This window comes from Panthera onca, chromosome D4 (assembly GCF_046562875.1).
Source record: "Panthera onca isolate mPanOnc1 chromosome D4, mPanOnc1 haplotype 2, whole genome shotgun sequence".
Lineage (NCBI taxonomy): Eukaryota > Metazoa > Chordata > Mammalia > Carnivora > Felidae > Panthera > Panthera onca.
This window is the reverse complement of record NC_138351.1, coordinates 81556918-81568396: the sequence shown is the minus strand read 5'-3', so window position 1 is coordinate 81568396 and position 11479 is coordinate 81556918. Positions and strand designations below refer to the sequence as shown.

General features: G+C 55.8%; 1 protein-coding gene across 11 annotated transcripts in view; it reads right to left on the bottom strand.

Annotated features, from left to right (window-relative positions):
• Positions 1–490: 490 nt before the first annotated feature.
• DAB2IP (DAB2 interacting protein) overlaps positions 491–11479 on the bottom strand; it is a 188371-nt gene continuing 177382 nt past the window's right edge. For 10 of the 11 annotated variants that reach the window (XM_078436529.2, XM_078436527.2, XM_078436532.2 and 7 more), the window contains 3 exons: positions 9409–9602; positions 4763–4850; positions 491–3612 (listed from right to left, as the gene is read on the bottom strand). In XM_078436529.2, coding sequence (XP_078292655.1) covers positions 3445–3612; positions 4763–4850; positions 9409–9602 — 450 coding nt within the window. In that variant the 3' untranslated portion in view covers positions 491–3444. The remainder of the gene's footprint in view (positions 3613–4762; positions 4851–9408; positions 9603–11479) is intronic. The other variant, XM_078436530.2, reaches the window with a different exon arrangement.

Genomic DNA, 11479 nt, shown 5'->3' with positions numbered 1-11479 from the left:
TGGGTCTGGCTTGTGACAGCCTCATGAATTGGGGCCTTCCAGGCCTTAGGAGCTTGGTTTAGCCCAGCTCAGCCATGACCTGCTGGGGACATGGGCCAAACTCTCCCCTCTCCCCTGGAGTCAGATTTTAGTGGGTGGGAAGGCATCTGAAGCAGAGCCTGGCAGGAGACGGTATCTCCTGCAGCGAGTGCGGGGGCCACGCCATCCCCCTGGGGGTGTGGGACCAGCAAAGAGCTCCCTTCTGAGCTGGTCAGAGCCCGGGAAGGGCCCTGGGAAGGCAACGCTCCACTGCCCAACGGGAAACAGTCTCAGGTCACTCGGTAAGCCAAGACCAACACCACTACCGGTTCCGGGAGGGCTCCCCTGTCTGCAGGTACCACGGGAGGGAACCCCAGGGCCAGTCCCTTGCTAAAGGTCAATACAGACCCACAACTCAAGAGTCACCGCCTAGAAAATCTCCTGAGATGCAGCTGAATGGAGGCGAGTCAGGTTTAAAATAGCTAAATAAATCTTTAATATTTCTAATTGCAAATGTACAGAAATTGCACAGCCACACAGTCTTAGAACACCAACAACTTTCTCTGTACATTATTACACAGTTCAAAGTCGCAGCTGGGAGGGGCTCCAGCCAAGACTCCAACGTTTGCGTGGTTTTCTTTTTCACATACTTACAAAAGGGGGAGCGGGGGGCGGTGTGGGGCCGGGGGTGGATTTGGGGCCAAAGGTGTAGAAAAGAGGGGCTGTTTCCCTGGACAGCCTGCCTTCCGCTGATGGGCGGGGCGGCAGGGAGAGGCGTACCCCATATCCCCCCCCTTGGGGGCAGACACTCTATAGGGGGGAGGTTGAGGGGGGGGCATGTGGAGCTCTGGCCTTGGTTCCCCAACCCCCCCCTTTCTGGGCAGTCGGAAAAAAGTCTTCACTTATAGGAAGTTTGGCAGTTTCCTTCACCCTAAACATAAAAGTTAAGCAAAGTCAGGCCTCTCTGTGCCGGCCAGGGAGGACAGTCGTCTCCAGCAGGCTCTGGGCCCAGGGCCTCACCTTCCCGGAGCAGGGCCTGCCTTCCCTCACTCCCCCTCCCTCTGGCCCTCTGGCACCCTGGCCCCACCCCGGGACGCAGGTTCTGTGTGGCCCGGACAGGGTGCGTGTCCCCAGCACCCCACCCAGACAGCACGCTGCAAAGCCAACGGGTACATGCCACAGGTGGGGAGAAACCCCGACACTGAACCCCAAACCCCCTTCTCCTGCCCAATACTGTTCTAGATTAAAAAATAAAATACAAACCATCGGAGAGCAGCGGTCCCGGGCAGCCCTCGGCAGCACCAGGACTAAAGGACTATGTACAACCATTAGGTGAAATAGTTACATTACAGTCGAACACCGAGAACATTTACAAAAATTGTCAGACTTGCAATTCAGATAAAAATCTGTGAAGAGTCTGTACACTTTTACAGTTTTTGCACTAAGTAAATAAGGCTCTCGGCCTGAGAGCTCACACCCACGCCAAGGGCCACCAGCACCACATGCATGCTGGCCTCCTACGCCCTGCCGTCCGGGCCCTGGGAACCTCCCCCCGTATTGCTAAGAGGCGCTCAGTCCGAGGTTGCTCTACGAGGCATCGAGGCATCGGTGGGGGAGGGGTGGGGGGGAGGGGAGGGCTCACCGGGCAGCGGGGGGATGAGACCGAACCAGAGGACATCACTGGGGCCAGGCCCTGCCTGTGTGGCCACAGGTGGGGGCGGGGCCACAGCCCCCACGGCCTTCCTTCCTGAGGTCTGTGACCCTTAGGGGCCTGCCCTCTCCTCAGCGGCAAGTCTCTGGCCTAACTGAACTGCAGGTTTCATTTAAAAGCCCCTGCCCAGAGGCCAGGATGGAGCGCAGCGTGGTCTGGGCCACCCTTCCCGCACTCGACCTGGTGGGCTCTGTGGTGACCGTGGCCCTGGCTGCAGCAGGAAGGGCTCAGGGCTCTTCCCCAGGGTCTCAGCTTCCTGAGGCCAAGGCAGAGGGGGCAGCTCGGGCAGCTCGCCTAGCCCGGGCTCTGCCGGGGAGGGGGGCAAATGCCCAGCTCTTGCTGGAGACTCCCCAGGGCTGGGGGTGGGACCAGGGAGGGACTGAGACAGACCCAAGCTCCTGACCACCTATGTCCCGCAAGGGGTGGGGATCAGGGAGGGCTGAGAAGCCACAGAACGGCCTAGAGCTGAGGAAAACCGGCCCCAGCTGTGGGATGTGCCCCTCTCCTGTCTGCAGCGCCTGGGTCCTTGGCTGGGGGCCCGGGAAGGGTGAGGAGGAGGCCGGCCGCACACACGGGGCCTGGTGCAGGCCGCTGCTGTCTTGGAGAGGGAGCAAGTCTAACATCCTCCAGGGCCGCTATTTCCCATGCAGTGCGCACGCTCAATTTAAAAGGCCCCTGCGTTCCAGCAAGCGAGCAAGCGGGCTTTTGTTTCTAATGCATACTGTGAAAGGAAAAAAAATCACAGTTATCCACCTTCTCAGGGCCTGCTGGCATTAGAATTTCTTTTATTCATCATTCAGGAAAGATCAGCCTTCCTCTCAGGGTAAGCACCACCAGCTGGCCACTCCCTGCAGGGCCACGGTGCCCTGGTGCACTGGCCCCGGGAGAAGGGCAGGGATCGGGCACAGTGCCATCTGGGCCAACTCTGCCCAGATCTTTGGCTTTAGGGAGCCCTCGGCCTGGGCAAGTGAGAGAGGCTCCAGATCCTCCCCGCAGATACGAGGGCCCAGAAGAGCGGGCCAGGATCCTCACTGGGTCTGTTTGGCAAAATAAGGAAGGAAGTTGGGGGTGGTGGGGAAGAGGCAGGGAGTCTGGGGACAGGTACAGGGGTGAATCCTCGGTTCCTCACAGCCAGGCAGGTCCCTGGACAGGCCGCATGCAGTGGCAGGGGCTCGGGGGAGCCCTGCAGGACAGGTACTCCGGCAGCTCCGTCCTCCCCACCCTCTCCCTGCCTGCCGACCAGCCTGTCCGTCCGCCCCTGGAACTAAGGGACAAGTCCCTCAGGGCAGGGGCCTGGGCCCCTAGCTCTCTAACCCTCTGCCCTGCGGGCGCTCTCTCCCTGGGGAGGGGGAAGGGGTACATGCACTTGGCCAGGTCAAGGAAGAAAGGTGACACACACCAAACTCAGTAACCGACGGAGACGTACTTTGGCAGGCCCCCTGCTCCCCCCAGGCCGCCCCACCCCCAGCGTGCAGGCCTCTCCGGCCTGCACCGAACTCGCTTCTCGGGCCAGAAGAGAGGGGAGCGGGCCCACGCCGCGTCAGTCTGTCCAGGCTCCCCGTGCGGCACCTCCTGGACCGCAGGCGGAGGGAAGGGGAGGAGGCCTGGGCACCCCCTTGCCCCTGCGCGGGAGGCTGCGACTGTGGGGGCACTCCTCCCCAGGCCCCAGGCCGAGGCCTGCTCTGGGCCACCACGGTCCTCCCTCCTCGGGCAGGTTAACAATGGCTGCTGTTTCGGAACTCGCCGTTCTCGGTAATCTGCAATTTGGTGGGGTTGGTGGGGGAGACGCCGTTACGGGCTTGCATGCTGTACCTCTCTTTCAGCTGCGTCAGGGCGCTCATGAGGCGGGCGTTGGCGGCGTCCAGTGAGGCGATACGCTTCTCCTGGGGGCAAACGGGGCATTAGTTGGGGCCACGGGAGGGGTCCTTGGGCCAAAGGGGGGCTGTACCGGGGCAGGGGTCTCCCTGGGGCTAAGTGTGCCCACCAGGGGTGCTGGGAGGAGACGGGGTGGGGGCACCAGGAGTACACTAAGTGTGAAGGGCAGAAAAGGCGGGGCAGTGGGTGTGCTGGGGAGGAGGCTGGGAGGAGGCTGGGAGGAAGCAGGGAGGAGGTGGGAAGGAGGTGGGAAGGAGGTGGGGGACTGGGAGGGGGAGGGGGGGTGCTGGGAAGAGGCAGGGAGGAAGCTGGGAGGAGGCTAGGAGGCTGAGAGGAGGCAGGGAGGAGGCCGGGAGGAGGTGGGGAGGGGGCCGGGGGTAGGAGGAGGAGGAAGAGGAAGAGGAGGAAGAGGAGGAGGAGGAGGAGGAGGAGGAGGAGGAGGAGGAAGAGGAGGAGGAGGAGGAGGAAGAGGAGGAGGAGGAGGAAGAGGAGGAGGCCTCCACGTCACTGACAGAGACCTCCTAGAGCCTGCCTTCTGACGACGTCTCTCACACCACTGCTGCTCACCCAAACAGCAGCCCTAGTGGTGTCACCTGTCAGCCACCTGAGCCCCAAGGGTGTGCGCCCTGGCTCACGTGCATGTGCGAGTGTGTGACACAGAGGTCACAGCTCCTGGTCAGCCTGTGCTGTTTACAGTCTGACCAAGGCCTGGTCCTATTCCCGGGTGAGTGAGAGGAAACAGTGCAGTGAAGGAGAATGGTGGCCGCAGTCTCTTATGTGCCACATCTCTCAATGCAGCTGGGGACCACAGATAAGAGCCCCCCTGCTCCATCTGCCCAGCCTGCTGTCACCTGAAGCCATCCCCGTTCCCCTCCCACCCGCTTCCAGTCCTTGCTCTGTATCCTTGGGGAAAGGCAGTGCCCACCAAGTCGTCCCGGTAGGGAAGGACTTGCCCCACCACTTTCACAGCCTGTCCCCATGAGCGTGTGGTCCACGGAGACCTTCAAATCTGACTTTCCAGACCAGAGACGCTGGCCTCCTGTTCCTCCTCAGCTTTTACAGTGGGGGGCATTAATGAGGATGTAGAGATCTCAAAGTCACCCGCTGCCCAACCCAGGTCCTTTAACGCCTATGGCTGAGCACAGGGCCGGAACCCACCTGGGCATCGATGATCTTCTGTTTGGAGTCTACAGCTGCTTGCATCTCAGCGTGGTCTTTCTTCAGCTCCTCCTCCACAGACATCAACCTGTGACCACACACAAGGACAGTCGAGCTGGCACTTGAGGGAGGTGAGGAGGTGGGTGTGGGGGTGTGGGGCATGGGACCTTGTGGGAAGAAGCCATCACACCTGCACAGCGGGGACACAGCAGGGGAGCCCCTCCAGCTGGCCTCCAACAGGCAACATGAGCTGGGTCTACTTCTTCCTTATGCTTTACCCACTCCAGACTCTGTTCCCAGATCCCCCAGAAACCCTTGGAGCTGCCCATTTCCTGATGTTCTTCCAGGAGCCACGGTGGTTGGGGGTGGTGGTTAGGTCCTCACCGCCTCCCAGAGCAGGGCAGGTGGGGTAATGCCGTAAGACCCATGGCACAGGCGGGAAGACGAAACCCTGAAGGGCTCTAGGGCTTTCTCCGCCGACTCGGCGGAGAGTCGTGCCAAGGCCGTGCCAAGAGGTACCAGGCACTCAAAGTAGCGAGATGAAAAGTACAGATCTCCATCGCTCAAAAAGTTCACAGAGCAGCAGGGACACAGGCAGACAATAGCCTAGAGGCTATGGGAACAGAGAAGAGGAAGTAGGCAACTGCGCTGGAGGGTGGGAGCACATACTGGACATCTGAGGGACAAGCAAGTCTGAATATGGGTAAGCGTAGGGAAGACGGGAGGAATACCGTCTGCAGAGGCTCAGAACTAAGGCATGTGTGTGTCTGTTGCCAGCTGCTCCCTCCCTGAAACCCTTTCTGGCTTCACCTTGCCGGGCCCTCACACACCTGTCAATCACTGCGGATGACACCCACCTTCCGATGCTCATCCTTTAGCTTCCGGACCCCACGCTCTCTGGGTTTGCCTCCTAGCCCCAAGGCTACTGCTCTGCAGATGCCTGTCCTGCCTGCTCCCAGCATGTCTCCACTGGGGTCTGTCCAAGCCCCCGCTCTTGCTCTCCAGACAAGCTCACCTACTCCCAAGGCTTCATCCCCCTCTCTACCTGCACAACTTCTCCAGGCCAGCAGAGCGGTCCCCTAACCCCTGGGTGAGCACTGAGCGCCTGTCACAGAAGGTGCACAGAGAGGTCAACGGTGCTGGGGCAGGTACCCGCAGGGCTGTTGTGAGAAGTCGGTGGGATCAGCGGTTGGGGAGCACTGATCAGGAGGAAGGGGTGTGGGGCCATGCCAAGGGGGGGTTCCTTGTCACAGAAAGATCAGACATTGAGAAAAGCCTGTAAGAAGGGGGAAGGGAGGAATAGGGAGAAGACGGGCATTAGATGGTGTCAGTCAGAAGGGGAGAGACGTGTGCTTCTGGCTGGTGGGGTAACAGGGACTGGATTTACCCTTTTGCCGTCAAACAGTGACCACAATAAACAAACCAGAAAACCGAATGAAATGTATGAAAAAGTGGCGTCCAGACACAGAACAACTGGCAGTGTCTCCTAAGAGAAGGGAATGCACGAGCTGAGCCCCTCTCACGGCCTGGAGTGTCCAGGCCAAACAAAAAAAGAAGGGAAGTAATCTCATGGAGTAGAGGAGACCCAGGGAGGCCATACCCAAGAAGAGGAAGACACAGAGAGAGCTCCACATATATCCTGAGGGCTCCCCTTGAGTCTCTGGCTGAGGACTGGTCTGCATGCACCACTGAAACATGAGAACAAAACAGCCCCAGGAAGAGTTAATATTCCTACCTGGCAGGGTAGAAAGACGTGCTAACACAGGGGCATAAAGCAGAATCCTCAGAAGGAAACTGCCTCAATATGGAGTCAGATTAGGCTAGATTAAAAGCTGTCCAGACCCACCCCAACAGAGCTTAAACGTAAGCCTCAAAAGAATCAGACTAATTCCAAATAACCTCATTGTGTCCCAGAACAAAGCCCAAAAACATTTAAAAGAACACAAAACATTCCACACCTAAGCAAAAGTCACAATGTCTGGCATCCAACCAAAAATCACCAAACATACAGAGAAGCAGGAAAGTGTAACGGATAACCAGAAAGAAAATTAATCAATAAAAACAGACTCAGAAATGTCACGGATGACAGAATTAGTAGACACTGAAACTACTGTAAATGCATTCCACATGGCTGAGAAAATAGAGGAAAGCAGGAGCATGATGAGAAGAGAAATAGAATTTAAACCAAGCTGAAAGTCTGAAGGTGAAAAATACAGTATCTGAAACGAAATGAAAAAAATACTGATAGGATTAACAGCAGATCGGACATTGAAGAAGAAATGATTAGTAACCTTGCAGACGCAGTAACAGAAATGATCTAACACACGGCAGGAAAGAAAAGGGAAAAAAGGAAACAACAAAGCATCAGTGCAGTGTAGGACAATATAAAGCAGCCTAACGGAAGTGTGATGCGATTCCCAGGAAAGAGACTGGGGAAGCAGGATGGTGGACTCACAGAGCCAAAAGCTCAAACCCAAGAAACATGAAGGAAACTAAGGCAAGGATCCTCATAATCAAATTATCGGTGATCAGCGATAAAAAAAATCTTAAAAACAGCCAGAGAAAAAGATAGCTTAAGTACAAAGGAACAAAAATGATGACAGAATTGCTACTATTATAGCTTGAGAATGAGGGCCCGACTGGGCCCACTGCCTGTTTTTGTAAATAGCCACACCACACACATAGTTCTGCTACAACAGCAGAGTTGAATACTTACAGGGGCCATATGGCCTGCAAAGCCTAAAATATTTATTATCTGCCTTCTTATGGGAAGTTTCCAACTCCTGCCCTAAAGTGACAACAGAGACATAGCTAGTAAGACAATAAGCGATAAAATGCAATCATAAAAAATGCTCAATCCAAAAGAGTTCGGGGGAAAAAGGGAACAAAACAGATGGTACAAATAGATAATGGTAGCGAGATAAGAGATTCATACATAATTATATTGATAATTACATTAAATGTAAATGGTCTAAACACTCCAATTAAAAGGCAGAAACTGTCAGATTAGATAAAATGCAAGAACCAATAAGGTGTCTATAAAAGAAATTCATTTATATAGAAAGACACCAATAGGTTAAAAGTATAAGGATAAAAAAGGATACACCTGGCTAATATTAATCAAAATAAATTGAGACACCTGTAATTAACATCAAACAAAGTAGATTTCAGAACAAAGAATGTTATGAGGGATAAAGATGGTGATGTTATGATAATAAAGAGATCAGTTCATCACCAGCACGTAACAATCCTAGATGTGGTTGCAGAGTTTCAGTGTACATAAATCAAAAACAATAGAAAAGAGAAATACACAAATCCATATTATGATTAGACATTCAATATCCTTTCCCCAAATAGTGATAGAATGGTAAACAAGTAGACACAAAAACTGGTAAGAATCTAGAGTTAAACAATGCTAGCAACCAAACTGATCTAATTTGACATTTCCATTACGGAGGAAATACACTGTGATAGTTAGTAGAAATAAATGCGCTAAGTAAGCCACTGAATTCAGAGACCACACGCTCCTCAGAGAAGAGATACAATGAGGAAGAGGTGGTTAGTTTGAGAAGCATTTCCATTCCCGGAACCACACACACAAAGAACAGAGCTGGCTGTCAAGTGAACAGTGGATTAACAGTCACTCTGGTTACAGGATCTCTGCTCACGTTAACCATTTTATAATGAACACACCCATAGGTATGTGAAACAAACAGTAATTAGGAGCAGAGAAACGGGTAGTCTAAGTAGGAAGAATCCGGAAAGGGTTTCTGTAGTGGACAAAACATGAGGCCAGGTGGGGAAACTTCTGGGTATGGCACACCTACTAAATCTGTCCAGCTGACAGGCTCTTATGCCGTGAAAACAAGCTAGAAAGTCCACGCTATTTCCTCTGCTACCTTGTATTACTGTCATAAAGACGTGAACTTCACGATCGGGACGCTGTGGGATGGCTGGGACGCTACACCTTCACTGTGCTCCCTGCCTACAGACGCCCTACCCATGGGTGGAGACAGAGAGAGAATGAGAGAGAGAAAATCAACACAGGATGTCATCGAAGCCATCAATAAAGGTGAGAGTCCGCATCAGAGCCAATGGTTCCCTGGAAATCTTTCCCAGGTAACCCAAGGGCACCTTAAACTGGAATGGCTGGGACACCCCAACTGCTCCCCTCCCCAGACCCTCATCTCAGCAACTGGCACCAAGACACCCAGACGCTCTTGGTAGAAACTTGGGGGATATTTTGCCTTCCTCCGCCCCCCCCCCCCACCTTCACCCGCCGAATGTAATGACATTTATGCCGACTTTTCCTGCCCAGAATTGGGTCCTCACTGTGTTTCAAGGCGCCCCCAATCCTAGCTCCCCTGACAGGGCTTACCAAGAAAACAGGACTCCTTACAGGGCCTTGTCTGACCTCACTCCTGCCACGCCCGACTTCGAGTTCCACCATCAGTGCACCCTGTGCCAGGTAGGGCTTCCTGCGGTCCAGGCTGCCTAACGCCACACGTGTGCCATGCTGTCCCCACTGCCTGGGACGCTCTCCTCCTTCCACCCTTGGCTCATCCTGCGGCTGATCAGCCCTTCCCCTCATCAGGAGGACGGCCTGCCTGCTCTGTGTGCGGGGGACCAGAACCGGCTGCTCTCACCTGCTGATGATGCCCTTCATCTGGATGTCCTTGTCCTCCTGCTGCCGCCGCAGCCGCTCCTCACCCTCCTCCAGCCGCGCCTGGTACTCCAGCACCAGCTTCTGCGTCGTCTCCTCCTGGCACTTGAACAGGGTCTCGTACTCCTCCAGCTTCTTGGTGGAGATCCGCAACTTGTCCTGCAGCACGGCCAGGTCCTGCCAGGGGGGCGGCGTGCCAGGGGCACAGCACCCAGGACAAAGAGCACACCTCGTGAGCCCAAGCGGGAGCACGGGTAGCAGGGAGCCCAGCTCGGAGACTCCTCAGGAGCCCAGCCAGAGGGGTGGCGGTGACACGCAAGGCCTGTCCCCACCCGGGGCTTTCTCCGCTTCAACCTCCCACCCCTGCAGCCTGGCCTCACAGCTGTGAGGGAATGAAGACTCACACCCAGATCTCGGAAGTAACGGTTTAACTAGGGCACTGAGGTTGTTGTTGTCGTCATTAATACAATAAACAAATGTTAAAAACACTCTTGGATATATTAAGACCTGACAGCATCCTGAGAGATAGGGGCTCTACAGGAAGGGAAACCGAGGCCCAGAAGGCAAGGTGACCCGGTCACGTGGAGAGTGACTGACCAGTGGGGTAAGGTCCTAGCCTCCCAGCCTCTATGTGAAACTAAAGCAAGGGCATGGTGTGGGGAAGTAAGGGGGAGACAGAGAGGTTAAAGGCAGGTGGGGCTGAAGCTAGAATCAAGGGGCTGGGGGCCAGGATGCCATGACAGTATGGGGGCTGGAGGAGGCAGGAAGAGCCTCTCCTTGAGTCCCAGGCAACGGAGGCCTAATTCACTTCAGCAAAGGACTGCCCAAAGGTTAGGAGGCGGCAAATCCAGAGACCGGTGAGAGACCAGCCCCAACTCAAAGCAAAGGTCCTACAGCAAAGCTGGATCCACAGAGAGCCTGGCTCCGGGAGAAATGACCTCGGCCCGTCCCAAGTCTTGCTGAGCTGGCCAGAGAGGGGTGGGGAAGACCCTCCCAGGTCTCCAGGGAGCTCGAGGGAACAAGGCCTCCTGGATTTGCCTGTAAGGGTTAGTAGTGGAGAGGGTGAGAGAAACAAGAGCTCGTTCAGCCACGGAGCAGCAAGGAAAGGGGACACCCCGGCTGCAGCCGGACCCCTGCAAATGGTCCGGGCGGTCCTTGCAATTCACAAGTGGGAACTGGAGTCTCAGAGACGTGCAGAGCCCAGCCCGGCTCACGCAGGGAGCCCGGGCGAAGGCTGGCTCTCCTTGCTGCCCAGCCAAACGCTGGCTCTTGGAGCACTGTGCCCCACATCCCCTTGTCCCCTCCACGTAATTATGGTGAAAGCAGGTGGATGCAGTGGACTAAGGGGATGGTGGAAGGTGGCGGAATGCAGCATGGACATGAACCTCGCCTTAGGCCAGGAGGAGGGAGAGCTGCCACCCTGACCTCCGTGGAATTGCCTGAGAGGCTGCTACAGGCTTTCCTGGGGCTGAGAGGCGAGGGCACCTAGGGAAGCGGGGGATGTGGCTGCCATGCTGGGGTGGCCTTGCAAGGGGCCCCGTGTTGACCTGGGCCTGCAGGGGGACATGAGAACCAGCCATGGATCCAGGACAGGTGCCATAACAGCAGGGAGAATTTGGGAGGACAGAAGCCCCTCCCACTGCCCCCGCCAAATGCTGGATGTGTGTGGTGGGGTGGAATCTGGATATTTTAGAACCATTTTTTCTCCCTAGGGGGAAGCAAGCCTCGCAGTAGCAGTCTGGCCCCACCCCTTCACCCTGGCTCTTTCTCTCAGGCCCTGGCTAGGCACAAACCCAGAGTGGGGGGGGCCTGGCTGGGGGGCAGCCCTCCCGGCTGCCTTGGGGACCCACACCTCTCTGCTGCTCATGCACGAAGCGCCCCACGACGGTCTCCATGTGCCTCTTTGGCATCCCCCAGCCCGCAAGTCCGGCACTCTCAGAAACTCAGCTGCCCGGTCACTCAGGGAAGGGGCCTCCCAGAGGTCTGAGGACCGAGTCCTGGGAGTCTGGGTTCAGTACAACTTCCAGTGAGTCTCGTGTGCAGCCTATACAGGA